This window comes from Eubalaena glacialis, chromosome 12, assembly GCF_028564815.1.
Source record: "Eubalaena glacialis isolate mEubGla1 chromosome 12, mEubGla1.1.hap2.+ XY, whole genome shotgun sequence".
Lineage (NCBI taxonomy): Eukaryota > Metazoa > Chordata > Mammalia > Artiodactyla > Balaenidae > Eubalaena > Eubalaena glacialis.
The window spans coordinates 25939372-25959235 of record NC_083727.1 but is presented as its reverse complement, the minus strand read 5'-3'; the positions used below and the strand labels follow the sequence as shown (position 1 = coordinate 25959235).

General features: G+C 43.8%; 1 protein-coding gene across 1 annotated transcript in view; it reads left to right on the top strand.

Moving 5' to 3' along the window:
* Positions 1-19864, top strand: part of ARFGEF3 (ARFGEF family member 3) — a 199544-nt gene that overhangs the window by 146092 nt on the left and 33588 nt on the right. Inside the window, exons 18-24 of the mRNA XM_061206836.1 lie at positions 1483-1800; positions 4115-4248; positions 6624-6769; positions 8373-8552; positions 12897-13041; positions 14998-15120; positions 19386-19489. Of these exons, the coding sequence (XP_061062819.1) occupies positions 1483-1800; positions 4115-4248; positions 6624-6769; positions 8373-8552; positions 12897-13041; positions 14998-15120; positions 19386-19489 (1150 nt within the window). The remainder of the gene's footprint in view (positions 1-1482; positions 1801-4114; positions 4249-6623; positions 6770-8372; positions 8553-12896; positions 13042-14997; positions 15121-19385; positions 19490-19864) is intronic.

Genomic DNA, 19864 nt, shown 5'->3' with positions numbered 1-19864 from the left:
GCTGGTCATGTGTCAGCAACATAACATCGCTGTATGTTTATTAATGTCCTTTTTATTGAAAGAAGGATTTTTGTTAGCTTACATGGACACATAATAAGTACAGTTTGCCTACTTTTAATTTAGCTAGACAAAGGAAAAAATAGAATAGTACATAGTGTCAAAGACAGCCAAAAGTTTGGCTCTTAGCTTTGTAGTATCAAAGTAAAAAGAACCTCCCAATCAGTTACACGGTTCACAGCACCTGTAAAATAAAAACAAAGCGAGAGCTCCACAGTCCTCCCACGACCAAGAAGAAAAGCCTGCCTTCCCTGGCACTGGCGGTCGGGTGGACCTCGGACAAAGGAAGGACCACCGTCCACCCGCAGCAGGCACAGGGAGGCTGCGGCTTTCTGCCCATCTCCTCAGCACACACCCCATCCTCTACAAGCTCAGTTCTGGCCGAGCGGTGGAGGGACAGTCGGGAGCAGGATGGTGGCCCGCAGCAGGGCTCAGGCATCCAGATCTTGCCCAGAGCACTGGCCAGATCTAGGTTCTGTTTATCATCCTCAAAGCAAATACAGCCTTGAGTGAGTGTTGGTCAACTTTCAAAGATCATTCTAGGGTTGAAAAACTCATCTTAAGAGGGACATGTGAAAGGGCCAGCATGAATCGGCCTGGAGCACAATGGGTTTTAATGTGGAGGCTGGTGACCCGCTACTCTCCATTGCTTTCACAGGCAAAAAGAGAAAAAGAAAAAGATTTAAATTGCACCCAAGCAAGTTCTATGGAATCAAAAAATGGCCTGATTATGGAACATCAGAGTGGATTATCCAGGATAGTCTTTCCTAGTAACTGGACTTATTCTGGGATGAGGGGTCTCTAGTCCCAGGTCCTATTGGGAACAGTTTGGAGGCTGGCAGCTGTACCATATGTTGTGACTCTTCTCTGAGTTTACCGTGATTAGGTGACTACCCCACCCCCTGCCCCAGTAGTGGTTACGTGGAGCTATCAGGACCCTGTGGGACATGGCTGGATGGAACCCCTGAGTGAGGGCCCATTGTGGCCAGAGGGCCAGTCCGCCATATGCACACTCATTCTGGGATCTCAAAGTAAGGAGATGTTTCCTGAGTCCTGACTAGAGCACGAGAGAGGGGGAAGAGGACCCTTTGGGAAAACTCACTCCAACAGCCAAAGTCCTGAGAAGCCAGTACGCTGGACAGGACGTACCTGGATAAACAGAGCTCTGTTCCCAGACTTTCACCGAGGAGTCCTTACCCCACCTCCAGGCTTTCTGGTCCAACTCAAACAAAAGTCTGTATAGCGGGAAGAGAGGGAGTGGCAGTGGAGAGCGAGGGGGAGAGAGGTGGCTATCCCTAGAGGAAGGGGAACAATTCAGGAGGACTGTAAGGCTGGCTGAGCTCCTTTGTATCTCACTGTGGGGTCGCCAGAGCGGGCCCGGCTGAGCTGCAACTTTCAACGGCTGCTGTGTGTGACTCTCTCCAGGGTGTGCGAGTATGTGGCCACGTTGGAGCATACCCACTTCAGCGACGGCACCTCTCAGCCCCCGCTGACCATCAGCCAGCCTCAGAAGGCCCCCAGAGGCGGACTCCTCGGGGACCCGGAGAGCGAAGGCTCACCCCAAGAGCAGAGCCTGGAGCAGGGGGGCTCCCTGAGCGCGGCCCCCGTCATCCAGCCCCTCTCCATCCAGGAACTCGTCCGGGAAGGCAGCCGAGGCCGAGCCACCGACTTCCGTGGGGGCAGCCTCATGACGGGCAGCAGTGCCGCCAAGGTCGTACTCACGCTCTCCACCCAGGCCGACAGGTGCGCGCTGTTCCCGCCACGCCCCGGGGGGCTGCCCCCCAAAGAGCACCCATCATCTGCTGGCCACACCACATGCTTCTCTTCTGCTCTCAAAATCCTCCCCAGGACAACTTGATTTGTTAGCCAGTCATTGAAGCCTCTTGTAATTTTTTTCAAGTATGTCTCTGTCTGCCATCACACTGCACACTCACAATGAACTCTTTTTGTCTAGTGACTGAGGCTGGAGGCTCGGGGGCGGGGTCAGGCAGCCCGGGGCGAAGGCTCTGCACTTACTCCATGACCACAGGCAACTTCCACAGGCCCTGCTTTCTCATCGTAGAATAGGGCCATAAAGTATCATAACTCCCACAGGCTAGCCATAAGGTTAAATTAATTAGTTCGCTGGGAAGTAGTTAGGACAGAGCTTGGCAAATAGTAAACATTTGCTATTTTTATGATAATATTTTAAAATCCTGCACCCGGGAGTGTGATCTAAATTGATGCCCAGCAGTCACATTAAGATGTAGAGGGAGGAATCAGCAGTAATTCCAACTGTTAGGTGGTCCTCCTTCTTTTTTAAAAAAAAAAATATGCATATTTATTAGAGAAAATGCAATCTTAAAACATTTAAGAATTTACTGCAAGACTAATATATACCATTTGTTCCCCTAGTATAATAAGGCTAAAGTCAACATTTGTCCCAATTTGTCTTCAAAAAGGCTTTTCTTTCTGCCTGTGCAAAATTACAATAATGTACTAATATTTGTGAGCTATGTACAAATGATAATATATTGTGATTATTTGGCTACTTGTTCCTGTCGCTGCACATGAAACTAGACAAGAATGAGCCCCCTCTTTCCTGTTATCTGCTTTTCTGAATTGAGGTGGCCCTTCTTGATGCGGAAAGTGCTTTGGTCACCTTCACCTGGAGACCATCCCACTTCACTCTTCCACACCTGGCGGCTGTGCCCCAGCCGACCCAGCACAGGCGCAGTGAAGTTCACATGGGAGGACGGACAGCAAGGGTGTAGAGATGTGGGAGGAGCGTCACTGGCTGGGCTCAGAAGACTCGAGTTCACTCCTGGCTTTGACACCAACCAGCTGCAGGGTTGAGTCTGTGTGAATAGTTGCACTGAGATTCAGTTTCTTCATCTACTAACTTGGTACAATAATCCCTTTTTCCTGTCTATCCAACAAGGTGGCTGTGAAAGTGTTTGGGAAGCTGGAAAGTGGTATACAGGTGTCAGATGGGATATAATATTCACCACTCTTTTCGTACTAGGAAAGAGGAAGAAGAAATGATTAATGGGATCCAGAAACCAAATGGTGTTGAAATTGAAATTAGAAAACACAAGAAAAATATATTTGTTTAGATAATTTGTGAATGATTAATCCACTGATTCCCATCTTAAAACTTGTATGCCTTGTATTATCCCTTCACGAGGGCTTTGTTATTCAGTTCCTATTGGAGACACTCTCCCTTACCCAGAACATGGCACCCCATAGGGCTGCTTGCTCTTCTGGGGTCACCACGGATTTGGAGGGCAGGCATCAGGATGACCCCAGAGCAGAGGGAGGCTGGCTCGCCTCATTCCTCATGTGCCACATAAACCGGTGTTTGATCCCAACATTCCAAGTTCCAGTGAGCCTCTGACCCTCCTCTAAGCCCTGCTACCTGTGCTTACCTCCTTCTCCCTAACTCCTTCTAGAAATGTCTGTGCCCAACAGAGTGGAAAACAGAAAGAACCTGCAAAGTCCTTTATGTTAGGGAATATTCGTTATTCCAGTACATACTTGAGCTTCACCGTGTCCAGGGCTCTGGGTGTATGAGTCAGAGGTGAGAAGGTCAGTCCCTGGCCCTGGGGGGCTTACAGATCAAGTTTACTCTGCTTCTGAATCCTCCTGAGAGCCAAGCCCAGCATTAAACTCGCCAATTGTAGCCCAACAAAAGCCTTGATTAATTTGCTGAGTTTTTTCTTTAACATAGCTTATGGAATTGAAGCTAATTGTAAGAATTCCATTCCCAGTGTTTCAGTTTCTGGGAGCGATGCTTTGCCATCTTTCAACTTCTTGGCAAATGTTTTATGAGCGCCCATCTCAGCTGAGCTAGGCCATGGGGCTACAAAGATTATTTTTTTAAATATAGTCTGTGCCCTTCAGATTAGAATCTTAGAGTAGACTTGTACTCAGTAATAAGAGATATAATAGTACTGTACATTTCTTTACAGTGTTGACACATTTTCATTAATCACATCTAAGAAAATTACCATAATCATTCTGCCATAAAGACTTTGCTGAATTGTTTCTAAGTAACAAGTCTTTTTGTTTCATCCAGGCTCTTTGAAGATGCTACAGATAAGTTGAACCTCATGGCTCTGGGAGGTTTTCTTTACCAGCTGAAGAAAGCATCGCAGTCCCAGCTTTTCCATTCCATCACAGAAACGGTTGATTACTCACTGGCAATGCCAGGTAATTCTTTCCCGGCAGAAACCGTGCCATGAGGTTAGCAGGAAACAGCCCAGATCTCTGATACCAACAGCCTGCCTGAAGACTTGAACCCACATTCCCTTCGTACACAGTCACCTTGGCTCTAGTGAAAATTTGTCATCTAGTGTTGAGGCATGATCGTGGCGGATGGGGGATGGCGGTTTGGGCGGGGTATCATTCTTTGTGAATGGAAATGTTGCTGCCACCACTGTTGCGGGTATTACCACTGGAGCCGAACTATGTTCTGCTAAATCTTGTGATGTAGAAACGGTGTGGCTACTCAGGATGCAGATAGCTTCACATGAGGGTAGGAACTCCTCTCCATATCACAAAGCACACACCCGCCTTAGTCCAGCCTACTTGCAGAAGCAGCTTCTAATTTCAGAAGGGCCTGGGAGAGAAAAATGGAAGGCTGGACAGAAGCCTCAGGCCACTCTTAGAAAAACTGCTCTCAGGGCATATCCCTTTAACAGTGAGTCAGTATCGCTGTCTTCACGGATGAGGCCAGATGAAGGCCCTCTTGAAGGCCAACACGTGGAAGAGGGGGTAGAGTTGTACTGAATCACCCAAGCATCCCAAGTGGGTGGCAGGTTGCTCACAAACGCAGCTGTCCATCAGCAGCCAGGGTTGTTGTGCTATAACAGTGAGTACCTTGTCCCCATGGCAGAGTCACAGAGCCGTGTGCCAGGATCGCACTGGTGGCAGGTTGAAGTGCACAACCTCCGAGGTCCTTCCATCATCAGGAATTTTGATTCTTACTGCATATGCTAATTTGAGAACCATAGTCCTTTCCCGTGAGGTTTTAATAGACTTTAAAACCTTAGCTATATAAAGCCAACTTCCCAGATCCAGCCAACTGCCAGAGCATCTCTGAGCCCAGGGACCACTTTCAAAGTTTTCTGCATGGAGAAATCAGCAGACTCTGAGCTTACAAAAAACCATGAGCAGTGAGGGTCAGGAAGAGGCAGCAGACCTAGGGGGAAGAAGCATTGGCTTTGGAATCAATCAGATCCAAGTTAAAATGCTGCCTTCACTACTTACCAGCTGCGTCATTTTAGGCAAGTTGGTTCACCTTTCTGATCTTCAGTTTTCTAATCTGTACATGGCAGTAGTTACATTTACTTCTTAAGGGTTGCTTTTAAAATTAAAGTGATTACAGACATAGAGAACAGACTTGTGGTTGCCAAGGGCAGGGGGGTGGTGGGAGAGGGATGGAGTGGGAGTTTGGGATTAGCAGATGCAAACTATTATATATAGGATGGATAAAGAGAAAAGTCCTACTGTATAGCACAGGGAACTATATTCAATATCCTATGATAATCCATAATGGAAAAGACTATAACAAAGAATGTATATATGTTTATAACTCAATCACTTTGCTGTACAGCAGGAATTAACACATTGTATATCAACTATACTTCAATAAAAATAAAAGTGATTAAAGACACAAAGAACCAACACAATGTCTGATGCAGAGTAAACAATCAGTAAATGTCAATGATTTTTGTTGCTGTCATTTTGAAGTTTATTTGATACGGCAAGACTACTTAGCAAGGCACATTCTGGTTGGAAGAGGCTGATTGTGATCAGTATTTTGTAGGTGTATGGGAGAAGCAGGAGCACATGAGCAAAAAGAGAGTGGAGAAGACTAAGGTGACAGTGGCAGAGAAATAGCAAGAGATCCGAGTAGGCAAGGATTGTACGGAAGCAAGACAGAGGTTAGATCGCATGTTATTGGGTGCAAAGGGGCCTGACCTGCTTGGCAAGGGCTTCAGAGGCACCCTTAAGCATTGACCAAGTGGATGGTGGCTGTAAAGGATGGGGACGGTAACGACAGTAACAATGTAACTAAGTGTGTGTGGCAGGCAGTCTATGCCAGGCCCTGTGCTAAGTACTTTATGAGCATTATCACATTTCATCCTTGAAGTAACTTTAAGAAGTAGGTACTATTATCCCCACTTTCACCATGAGAAACTGTGGATTAGAGAGGTAAACTTCAGGTCCATCGTAACCCAGCTACTACATGATGGAGCCAGGATTTGGGCCTAGGCAGCCGATTCCGTGGCCCTTCTACTTAACCACGACATCATTCCTCCTTATCAACAAGCATTGTTTGCCTGACAAGTGTAAATGTCAGGGATGCTACAGTGCACAGGAGAGGTGGGCCCTGGCTTTGTTAAGGGAATCACCTGTTCTTTCTTGAATCCAGGCTCCTTTCCTGTCTTGGCAAATTCATACCGAATAATCCCACTGATCTGAGTACGGCTCTTTGATTTTCATCCTCTCTCCATGCTTGAACAGGTCAAACTGTTTCTGAGTTTTGGATTGATGGCTTTCATGGTCTTACCTTCCTGTAGGGGAAGTGAAATCCACCCAAGACCGAAAAAGCGCCCTCCACCTGTTCCGCCTCGGGGACGCCATGCTGAGGGTCGTGCGGAGCAAATCGAGGCCCCTGCTCCACGTGATGCGCTGCTGGAGCCTTGTGGCGCCGCACCTGGTGGAGGTGAGCACCTGGAAAGTGGGAAGCCCAGGGGCCTCCCGCAGCAGAGCCAGCACAGGGGTCTCCAGTCAGCATGGGACAAAGGGCACTGTGGCCACAGCAGTAAGGTTCCCATCACCTGGTCATAAGCATCATTGTTCTCTGATTATACCTTATGGCACCTGAAGAATTGCCGCAAAGGGCAGCACTGCCCTGGTATCACTCTGACCCTCTTTCTTTAAAACTATGTGGCTCACCTAGACACCTCACACTGCCGGTTTCTTATACTTCATGGTCTGCTATCAACCTAAGTCTGGAGTTTCATTTTTATACATGAGTATAACAATGTCTTTTGTTCCTGCCAGGCTCTCTTTTCTAATAGCTAAACATATTCTGGGCAGTGCCTTCTAAGTAGGGGAACCATAAATCCTGGTTTTCCCAACAAAATTAACTAGGACCCCTTTGACTCTCCAAAAGAAAGCAGTCCATATGATAAATTATATGGTAACTCCATCTAAGCATCTCAATACATGATGACTGGCTACTTCTAAGTTGATGGGGAAATTGTTGCCCTGTTTCACAGTGATAACTATTCCAAATAGTCCTTTAGCACTTACTTGGTAGAGCTATGTCATAAAATAAAGTATTTTGGGGAAATAAATTTACTAACCTGAGAACATTCTAGTAAGGAAAGGGGGTAAAAAATAGTTATGGAGAATCAGTATGTCAGTTATGTATGATACTATAATAAACCACCCCCAAAGCCTAGTGACTTAAAACAATAACTGTTTATTTAGCTCATGATTCTCTGGGTCAGAAATCCGAGCTGAGCTGTGCAGCTATTCTAGCCTGGGCCAGGCTTGGCTAATCTCAGCTGGCCTTAATGTGTTCACTTGTGGTCAGCCTCTGCAAAGACTGGGGCCAGCTGGTTCATGACTGGTAAGCCTGGGCAGATGATGGTCCTCTCTATGTGGTCTCTCCTCCTCCAGCAGACTAGCCCTGGCTCAGTCACATGGCATTCTTAGGATTCCAAAGGAAAGCAAGAGGGCAAACCCCAAATCAGAATTGCTTTTCAATTCTCTACTTACGTAATATCTGCTATTGTTCCATTATCCAAAGCAAGTCACACACCCAAGCCCAGGGTCAGTGTGGGAGAGGACCGCTAAAGGACACGGATACAAAGATGTGAACCAATTAAAGCTGTATTGTTGCCACCATCCCACATCCCTGAGGGACGAATGTCGCATCTGATCTTCATATGTTTGGGGCATGGCTAACAATGAGACCATGGGTGGTTTCCAGACTAGGTTCCGGTGTCTTTAGTCAGCATGTTCTATACCACCCAAGAAAACTGTCACGTTACAGGAAAAAAGAAGAAGAAATTATTAGAAACGCTTATTTTTCCAGAAACTTCAAAGTGAAATTGGAGATGTGTCTGATCAGTTGGTTAAATTATTTAAAATGCAATTTAGTGTGCTGTTCATTGATACTTATCCCTTGAAATCTTTTACTTTAGCAGAATTGCTGCTTCCACCTCCCTACAGTAAGGTGTGTTAGGAAGACCTTCAGAAACCAGATTCTTAGTTGCTTAAAGTCCTGAGGGTGTTTGACTCTCTGAATTTTGCAGGCTGCCTGCCATAAGGAAAGACATGTGTCTCAGAAGGCAGTTTCCTTCATCCATGATATACTGACAGAGGTTCTCACTGACTGGAATGAGCCACCTCATTTTCACTTTAATGAAGCACTCTTCCGACCTTTTGAGCGTATCATGCAGCTGGAGTTGTGTGACGAGGATGTCCAAGACCAGGTCAGTGTGTCACGGTAGCAGTGCTGCCATCATTGCCGTAGCCTGCTGGCTCTTGTTGAGGGCACTGGCAGGACTGTTCTGTGACTGCTGCATATTTAATCTTTCCAATAAGCCTATATGGAATCTGTGACAAGAAGAGGTTAAGCAATTTAGCTAAGGATTCGTGATTAGTGATTGGTGGAACTGGGATTTGAACCAGGCAATCTAGCTGTAATAGTCTGTACTCTCATACCTAGCCTGTACCCTTAACCACTATCATATTCTCTACGGAGAGACAGATGGTAAAGAAACTAGCTAGAGACTTCATATTTATCTAGCATGATGATGGGCTAGGAACACAGACAGATTCTCTGTCTCTGAAATCTACTAAAAATGTTAAACAAGGGTTAAAATTTTTATTTTAAATATCATGTACACACTGGCAAGAAAGTAAGGAATACTAAGATGCCCAAAACTAAGTAACAATGGGAAGCCCAAAGAAGTAAGCAGAGCTCTGAGACTGGATTGGCCATCGGGTGAAGCTGAATGTCTGCATTCAATCTAAGATAATTGGCACGTTAGGAAATAGAATGCATGAATACAGAAATAAAATAATAAAAATAGACACACACACTGTCCCTAACTCCCCAACAGGAATCCAGATATTGGAGTTATCAGAGACTGACTTTAAAATAACTATGCTTATTAAGTTCTGAACAACGTTCAGAAAGATTTAGGACAGGAGGAATTTTGGCTATGGTGGCATGAAGAAGTTAGTGAATCCTCTCCACAAAAATCAAGTATACGAAAAGAAAAAAATTGTCAAAAGCAGCCATTTCAGGACTCTTGCAATTGACCAAAGGCAGACAACAAATTGAGTAGCATTTATGGTGAAAAATAGTTCTTGCCAGAACTTTGGTTAAGAACAGTGGGAGTCTGTGACCTTCTTGCTGAAGATGGAAGTCATCATTTACTCACAAGCTGTTGGCAAGAATAGTAATTTGACCAGCGTGGGGCTGACTGGGAAAATCAGCTTTTCTGCGCTAAGAGACAGACTTGGTTTGAAGAAGAGGAAAAAAGACCATTGGTCTGTCAACTAAAAGTGGTGAATTCATTAGGAAATGAGCAATAGAATAATACTACAACTTTGCTAGCCTAAGGCTGCAGTGGTGAACCAGTAAGAAATGTAACGTGAGACTCTGGAAGCCAGAGATTTCATAGAAGGACTAGGTAAGTCCGTCATGCATCTCTAGCTGACTGAAATGTGGGCATATATAGGATAGACCGTACAGATCCCATCAGAAAGTAAAAGACCAGAGAGGGGGCTTCCCTGGTGGCGCAGTGGTTGAGAATCTGCCTGCCAATGCAGGGGACACGGGTTCGAGCCCTGGTCTGGGAAGATCCCACATGCCACGGAGCAACTAGGCCCGTGAGCCACAACTACTGAGCCTGCGCGTCTGGAGCCTGTGCTCTGCAACAAGAGAGGCCGCGACAGTGAGAGGCCCACGCACCGCGATGAAGAGTGGCCCCCGCTTCCCGCAACTGGAGAAAGCCCTCGCACAGAAACGAAGACCCAACACAGCCATAAAGTAAAAATAAATAAATAAATAAATAAATAAGCAAAAAAAAAAAAAAGACCAGAGAGACTTAGGAACTGGCTGAACTTTGTATATTCTCTCCAGCCTGCACACACAGATTGGTTGGCAGAGGGTGGAAGCCTTAAAGGCTCAAGGTATTTGAGCAGAATCTCTGCCTACTTCATCAAGTGACAACTAACCTATGCAGACATGGGGACAGCACTAGGAAATCAGGCTGAAAAATAAAAATAAATTTAGTAGAGACATTATTGGTGCCTCATGCCATGGGAAGAGTAGAGACAGACTCTACAGTGTAAGTCCAAGCAACTTAGTTAAATAAATAAATAAATAAATACTCAAAAATAAATCCAGCATTGTTATAATATATTATCTAAAATGTCCAATGTTCAGCAAAAAAAAAAAAAGTGAGATATGCAAAGAAATAAGAAACAGTCATTTATACTTGGGGGAAAAACAATAAATAGAAACTGACTTAGAGTGAGACCAGGTGTTGGATTAAGCTAAAACCAGTATTAATATATATCCAAAATGCAGATTTGGAGGTGGGAAGACAAGCAGACACAGGATCTAGAAGAGCTGGTGACCTCTACCAATGATGCCCTCATGGTAGAAATTACAAAGTATTTAGCCAAAGAAATCTGGTGCACATGGTGGGAAGAGGGTTCTGTTCGCTGGGTCCTGGCTCTGGCTTGGGATGTTGGATTAGGGGACAGAGACTTTAAGCAGCTATCATAAATAGGTTCAAAGAATTAAAGGAAAATATGATGACAATGACTCAAAAATAGGGAATCTAAGTAGAGAAATGGAAACTGAAAGAATGCAAATTCTAGAGTTGAAAAGGACGATAACAAATGAAAAATCCACTAGATGGGCTTACCAACAAGATTTGAGATGGCAGAGGAAAGAATCAGTGTAAGATTCGTTTAACAGCTCAAAAATCAATTAATGTCATGTACCTTATTAGTAGAGTAAAGAATTGAAACCCTATGGTCATCTTAATAGACACAGAGAAAACATTTTACAAAATCCATCATTCATTTTAAATAAAAAACTGTAAAGAAATGAGGAATAGAAGGGAGTTCCCTAATTGGATAAAGGGAGTATTTGAGAATCTTACATCAAACACTACACAATGGTCGAGGACTGAATGCTTTGTCCCAATAATTAGGAGCAAGGCAAAGGTTTCCATCTTTACCAATTCTGTTCAACATTATGACTTTTACTCACTGTACCAAAAAATTAAAGGCATCCAATTTTGAAAAGCAAAAGTGTTTTAGTTCATAGACAATATGGTCTTATATGTAGAAAATCCTAAGGAATTTATTTTAAAAGTTACTAGAATTAATAGTGAGTTTCGGGACTTCCCTGGCAGTCCAGTGGTTAAGACTCCGCACTTCCAATGCAGAGGGTGCAGGTTCAATCCCTGGCTGGGGAACTAGGATCCCACATGCCATGCGGCGCAGCCAAAAAAATAAATTAAAAAAAAAAAAAATAGTGAGTTTAGCAAGGTTGCTGTATACAAAAACAATGTATTAAAATCAATTGAATTCCTATATTCAAGATGTAAGCTATAAAAAATTGAAATTAAGAGAACAATTCCATTCACAAGAGCATTGAAAACAAAATATTTAGGAATAAATTTAGTAAAAGATATGAAATACCTGTTCACTGAAAGCTACAAAATATTGCTGAGAAAAATTAAAGAATATTCCAATAAATTATGAGATATGCTACGTTCATGGCTTGAAAGACAGTATTTTTTAAATGGCAGATTTCCACAAGTTGATATATAGATCCAGTGCAATTCCTATCAGAATATCAGCAGACTTTTTTGAAGAAATTGGGAAGATGATTCTCCAATTTATATGCAAGTTCAAAGGCTCTAGAATAGAGAAAACACATTTGAAAAAGAACAACGAATTTGGAGAATTTACACTACCCGATTTTAAAACTTCAGTCATCAGTCCAGGGTGGTATTGGTGTAAGTATAGACCTATAGATCAGCGGAACTGAATAGAAAGTATAGAAATAAATTCTCACATGTATGGTCAATTTTTGATAAAGATGTCATTGCAATTCAGTAGAGAGACAGGATATTACTTTTAGCAAATGGTGCTTGAACATATACAATAAAAATGAACTTACACCCTTCCTCTTACCATGCACAAAAAATAACTCAAAATGGGTCATAGGCTTAAATAAGAGCAAAAACTATAAATGTTTCTACAAGAAAGCATAGGAGACCATCTTTGAGGCCTTGGGTTATGCAAAGATTCTTTAGAAATGACACCAACAGGATCCATAAAAAGAAAAAAAATTGATGATTTGGACTTCATCAAAATTTACAACTTTTGCTTTTCAAAAGACATCATATAAAAATAAAAAGAGAAACCCAAAGCTGTGAAAAAAACATTTGCAAATCATGTATCTCAGGAAGGGCTTACATTTAGAATGCACAAAGAACTCTTAATAACTCAATAAAAAAAGACAATAATGAGAAGACAAAAATCTAACTTCAAAAACACCAAAATATTTACAAATGGCTTGTGAAAAGTTTTAGCAACATTAGTCATTAGTAAAATGCAAATTAATGTGATACGGCTGCTTATTTAGAAGACTTCTCAGTGAGTTTTTCTAGGTTCTGATTTTTATCCTTCACTAAAATTAACCCAGAAATAGGGAGCAGAGAAGCACATCATTCTTCCCAGAAATTCGCCTGCTTCTCAGAGGGAAAAGGCGTTAAATGCCACCTCCTTTGCCTCTGCAGGTCGTCACATCCATCGGTGAGCTGGTTGAAGTGTGTTCCACCCAAATCCAGTCGGGATGGAGGCCCTTGTTCAGTGCCCTGGAAACAGTGCGCAGTGGGGACAAGTCTGAGGGGAAGGAGTACCTGGTCGGTGACTACTCCATGGGTAAGACCGTGTGTTGATTTCGTACCCTGAAACTTGTTTATTAGTTCTAAACCGTAATTATTATAGCTCTAAGGTTTTTGAGTGGAATCTTTTTGGTGGAATCTTTAAGATTTTCTGTATACACGATCACGTCATCGTCAAAAAGAGGCAATGTCACTTCTTCCTTTCCAATTTGGATGTATTTTATTTCTACTCTTGCCTAATTGCTCCAGCTAGGACTTCCGGTACTATCTTGAATAGGAGTAGTGATAGTGGGAAGAACGTGTGGATGATTCTGGCTATGGAGCGTTAGTTCTTTATGCCAAGCTTCATGCTATCAAAAGAAGTCAGATAGGGCTTCCCTGGTGGCGCAGTGGTTAAGAATCCGCCTGCCAATGCAGGGGACACGGGGTCGAGCCCTGGTCCGGGAAGATCCCACATGCCGTGGAGCAACTAAGCCCATGCTCCACGACTACTGAGCCTGCGCTCTAGAGCCTGCGAGCCACAACTACTGAAGCCCGCACGCCTAGAGCCCGTGCTCCACAACAAGAGAAGCCACCACAATGAGAAGCCCGCACACCTCAGCGAAGAGTAGCCCCTGCTCACCAAGACTGGAGAAAGCCCCCGCGCAGCAACGAAGACCCAACGCAGCCAAAAATAAATAAATTTTTTTAAAAAAAGAAGTTGGATAATAGGGAAGACTGGCATTCAGCTGTTTTAGCAGCAGAAAATGAGCTGCTGTGTCAGGAACACAAGTTCTGAGTTCTGCCAGCAGACCAAGAACACTGAGTGTTATCAGGCCCAGCTCTCAGTGACGGATTGGACAAAAGGCCGAGAGACTTCTGTTGTTTCACTTATACGTATCTGTGTTGAGTTCTTTCATAAAGCCAAAAGAAAAATGTTATCCACTTGGCTAGGAAGAAGTAAAAAAGTATCCAAATAACAGGGAATTCGAATTAGGGAGATCAGGTCTGGCTGGAAATAGATGGGCAGCCATACAGCAGGCCCGGTGACCAGAGGTGTTGTGTCAGGGGTCCCCAAGACTACCCCTGCACTGAGAGACCCATCAGAAGGACTCACGGGACTCAGCATGTAGTTATGCCAAGATTTATTACATAGCTCAGATTTATTACATGGCTAACAGCCAAGATTTATTATGGCAACATAGTAAGGACAAGCCAGATCCTAAGGGGAAAACACAGAATCCCTGCACAGGCTTCCCTGAGCTCTCACCGTCCCATGAGGGGGTCCCACAGGGCACACTCTTCCTCCAGCAGGGAAAATGCAGCAACATGTATGACCATAGGGCAGTGTGTAGGTCTGTCTGCCCAGGGAAGCCCACTAGAGACCCAGCTAAGGGCTGGTCACTTAGGTACCCTCTGCCTAGCATATTCCAAAATCCATACTGCCTGAAAAAAAGCAGGGGTTCACGTTAAACCACGTTGTTTGCACCAACCATCCAGTCACAGTGAACCATCCAGTTAACTGTTGCTTGGGAATATTCTGAGAGCCAGCTTCCCAGACTCCAGCCCAGGGCCCACTGTGCAAGCAGGCCTTTCTAAGGATAGCAGCCTTAAGCCTTCTATGTTAACTGTTTTCGGCTCGGGTATGAATAAATTAGTATATGCCATCAGGGATTTATCTAAACCTTCCCTTCCCTATAATTATGTGTGGAGGAGAATTCCAAAAGACCACATATTTAATTGCCCGATGTAGACCTACACATTGCCTCAGCCCTGTGTTCAGCCGGCTTTGCCCTGGTCCCTCTACCGAGCTCTCTTCATAGCCTTCCTACAGTTCCCTCTGCAGGCAAAGCTGAGAAGGACAGCATGGGAGCCAAGCCAGTTATCCAGTCAAAAGGCCCAGGCTTTTCTCCAACACACCTTTTTTAAGGCTCTGTGGAAGATGCTGGGAGTATGGGCAACCTGAAGGGTAGAGCCTTAACTTTCTTAAAACTCTATAATCTTCCTCCCTCAGGAAAAGGCCAGGCTCCGGTGTTTGATGTATTTGAAGCTTTTCTCAATACCGACAACATCCAGGTCTTTGCTAATGCGGCCACTAGTTACATCATGTGCCTTATGAAGTTTGTCAAAGGACTGGGTAAGTGGAGCCCTCCTTCCCTGCCTCCTGACAGCTGGGGACCCTCTCCTGGATGGCTCTGTGTGAACTGGCTGCAGCAGGCAAGCAGGCATCCTGGTATAGAAGCGGATGGCGCTATGCTGTGCGCGCAGAAGCACAAAGCTTACTGTAAACACAGCTTGGATTCTGTCCAGGGTTGATACTTTTCATTGTGTTCACGGAATAATTTTATAATGAAACATGTCTTCATATATTATTTTACTCCACCTTCTTTTTGAATCTTAAAATATTCAGTATTATGTTCAATAATTACCCTCATACAGGAAACTACTGTCCTCGGTGTCACATAATTAGAAGTCTATTAATTAGTCTATTAGCCTAATTAGAGTTTGAGTTCCCAGCTGTTAAGCAAAAATTAAGAATGCCTTCCCCCAGACCTTACTGATTACAAAACGTATTTTGAAGGTGTAGAAGTCACCCTTCTTTGAGACTTCGTGTGTTTTAGGAACTACCTAGCTGATTTTATGCTTAATTTAGAAATACTTTAACACAGTAGAGTCTTGCTATACAGCATAACCTGCTGGATCAGATGTTTGTATAACACGTGTTTATCTGGGGTGAAATGGAAGGGAGCGGCAGTTAGTTAAACCCAAAGTTTAGAAGGAACTTAAGTCTTCAAGTTTTGAGAGTTTCACCCCGGTGTGCTCTGAGACCTGGAGCCTTGAGAACCTTTTAAAAAAAGAAAATATAAGGGTCATAATATTCTTTTGTATTCTTGCAAAATAACTGACAATTTCTTTGTAAAAGAAAATAGGACACAGAGAAGCTAGGTGACTTCATTCATGTTCCCCTTATTTTGGAGCAGGAATAAAATGCAAGTTTCAAGACAGAGGCTGGAGGCCACAGGTCTGATCCACAGACCATCCTTGTTATATTCTATTCTTACATACACCCATTCTATGCTTCTGTATACCCTGGGAAATAGAGGGCTGAGCTGAGGGGCAACCATGAAAGCCCCTCACTTATCCACTTTACATACTGGGCTTCAGAGGAAGGTTTCTTTTGAAAGACAGAGTAAGATTTTATTCTTTTTAAACTCTGCTCTACATTAAATAGAAGCCAAACAGTTTAGTATCTTAATCATAAGAATACCTTAAAGTAATGAATCTCTGCCTTAGATAGTAAAAAATCCAGTCCTTGTTTAGAAAAAACTTTCCTCCTGTATTTCTCCTTTACTCTCTCAACTACTACCTCATTCACAAGAGTTCTGACACCAGATGTGTGGGCTTTGTTCCCACACCAAGCAGTTCTCTGTGATACCAGCTGGGTGTCCTATTGTCAATTCAATTCTGACCCCAACCAGAGTTAGACCAGCAGACCCCACACGTGAAGGGCTCAGTCCTATGAGAATGCCCCCCGCCATTTCAAATGACAATTACAAGTAGAAGGTCCCCAAGTTACCTACAACTTCTGTTTAACTTGGCTACAAATCAGAGGTTCCCATGACCCCCCATCCTTTGGATTCAGTGATTCATTAGAACAGCTCACAGAACTCAGGGAAATGCTTACATTTATCAGCTTATTATATAATAATAGATATGATGAAGGATACAGATAAACAGCCAGATCAAGAGATTATATAAGTTGAGGTCCAGGAGGGTCCCAAGCTCAGGAGCTTCTGCCCTCATGGAGTTGGGGTACACCCTCCTCCCAGCATGTAGATGTGTTCACCAACCCAGAAGCTTACCAAGCTTTGCCTCACTAGAACAAAAGACTCTATCACCCAGGAAATTCCAAGGGATTTAGGAGCTCTGCATCAGGAACTAGAGTTGAAGATCGAATATTAGAACAAAAGATGCTCCTAGTAGTTTTATCATTTAGGAAATTAGGGTTTTAGGAGCTCTGTGCCAGGAGCCAGAGGCAGAGACCAACATACGTATTTTCCATTATTCCACAACCCTATATTTTATTTAAGAACCATTATTATTGGTATTCTATTGTTTGGTGAACAGTCGAGGGCCTGCTACGGGGGCATGGTGACCTGTACATACTATGGGGATACACAGATGAATAGAACATGCTTCCTGCCTGTGAGAGGCTCACAGCCTCTTCTGGGAAACAGACACACAAATCAATAGTCACAGTTCAGGAAGATGAATATTTTCATAGAGGCTAGAAAAAAAAAAAAAAAGCCATTTAAGCTGAAATGAACAAGCAGCTGAGACGGGGTGCTTGGTAGTAGGGCCATGCAGACTTCAAAGGGAAAGTGACATTTGAACTTTGCGGTGTGAGCTCCCGTAGGTTTACTTTTCTAAGAGTAGGGTATGTTGGAGGTACCACAAAGGAGGGATCCTGGGTGATGAGTTGGAAAGAGAGGAAGGGGCCAGGCTCTAAAGGGCCCTGCATGCCACACCGAGAAATCGAGAACGTGCAGGGAAGGTTTTGAAGCCACCGAGTGGTGTATCACATGTGACCTTAGAAACTAAACTAGCAGGCACGTGTCCCTGTGGGTAAGGACAAGAGGCTACAGGCAGAGACCAGTGTGCAGGAGTTTGGGAGAGAGCAGAGAGGATGGAGCTCAGGATATTGTAGAGGTGGGATCCGGAGGGCTTGGACTGCTCTGATGTGAGGCCTAAGAGAGGGTGGAACTGAGGTTGACTCCCTAAGTTCCTTGCCAGGACTGATGTTTCCCAGAATTAGGATATCCAAAAGGAGTGGAGGAGAGGAACAATAATGAATTCTATCTTTGGACACTGGGACATGTTGAGTTTCTATGAAATATTCAAGTGGAGATGTTAGACATTTTCACGGTAGAAATGTTAGAAATTTGAGATCGTATCTCAGCAAGGGAGCTGGGGCCTGAAAACGGAGATGCAGAATTATCAGTGCGTACCTGAGGATATTTAAAACAGAAAGATTCCATTTTTTTTCTGTGAATTATAAGGTGGAGTTACTTGTCTGTGGCTTGGGGTCAGTGGGCACATCCGAGGCCCCAGTACAGCCACGCTGGCTGTGTCCTGCCCGCCTCCAGGGGCCGCCCCGTGCACAGACTTTGATGTGTGACACAGCAGCCTCCGTAAAAAACTTGGAACACTGTGATTAACAGGATAGGAAATGGATTTATTTTTTATTCCCACTTGGTTATGTCAACGTGAGTTTGAACTGCTCTGTGTTTTTATACTGTAAGGTGTGTTAATCTAAACTAGGGGTTGGCAAACTATGGCCCACAGGCCAATCCCCCCCACTCAGAGTTTTTAGAAATAAAGTTTTATTGGAACACAGCCCTGGTCATTTGTCTGTGGTTGTTTTTGTGCTATAGTGACAGAGTTGAGAAGTTGCAACAAAGAGAGTGTGACCTGCAAAGCCTAAAATATTTACTGTCTGGCCCTGTATAAAAAAAAGTTTACCAGTCCCTGATCTAAAATATACAAATGGTTATCTTTTCTTTCTTAAGGAGAAACATGCCTCTTTGTCTCCTAAATTTTAACTAATACCTAGTAATTATGTCTGTTTACCCACAGGGAAGGGTGCCGGTTGCTACAATTGTAGACAGTTAGAAACAATTACAGTACTGCAGAATAATTTTATTAAAAGTATAGAAGTAGATTCTTACATGAGAAGAAAAATGATAATTTCCAACTACTGTGTGCCTATAGACTATCTAGATGCCCTCTACAGATCTGTTAAATTTCTAGATATATACACACAAAATAGAAGTCATTTCAGTTCAATTTAGTAGTCTCCATCCCCAAACCCCAGATGTTTCAGATCTTCCCAGAGTCTTCCTTTATCATCACTGTTTAGTGCTGAGCCCTGGCAACAAAGGAGGTCCTTTTCCAAACAGAGAGGGCCCTAGTGCTTCCTTTCTGCCCAGCACATGGCTGGTCTCCAGGATCATCCTGTCATCAAAGCTTCAGAGTCACACCATCAACAGCAGGGCCCAGGGAAGTGAATTAGAAAAATTGCATTGTGTCCAGGTACAAAAAACCACCATCCAGCCACTGAAAGTACTGTCGCAGGATATGGAAAAAGTGGTCATTGTTTAGTGAAAAGGGGAGTTACAGAACAGAATAATTTCAACAAGGTAAGATGTACAGCGTGATCCCAAATGTATTTAACATGTACACATGTAGGGGGAAATTTGACTGAAAGGGTTGTACAATTTGGAGTAATTTTTCCTTTTCTATGTTAGTAGACGTTTGGGGAACGCATGCTGTATGACTAAATAGGTCTTCTGTTATAAGGGGATAAACAATATTTGTCTCTGTCTCCCCTGCTGCCCCCAGGGGAGGTGGACTGTAAAGAAATCGGAGACTGTGTCCCAGGACCCGGAGCCACGTCCCCAGACCTGTGCCTCCCTGCCCTGGATTACCTCAGGCGCTGTTCTCAGGTACGCAGGCCCCGAAACCCACCTCAGAAGATGCTTACAAAACATGCATGGAGGTATTTTGTGGACGCCCAAGAGAAGTACTTTCTGCTGTCTCTGAGGAGATTGGGGCTTAGATTTGGAGTATAAATTTTTGTCCCCCCGCTTCTACAAAGGAGAGAAAGAAAGTAATGAAAATGTACTAAAACACACAATTGGGTTTTGAGATCTCTGAAACGTCTCATTCATACTCCGATACATGAACTACCATAATCTCTATATCTGTGTCAGGCTAAGAGGTCACGGGAAATCCTCCCGACGGTACGAAAACATGGACAGTGGGCTGCACACAGTGAAAAGAGACATTAAAAAAAGTAAGAGGGTCGTATGCAGTCAAGA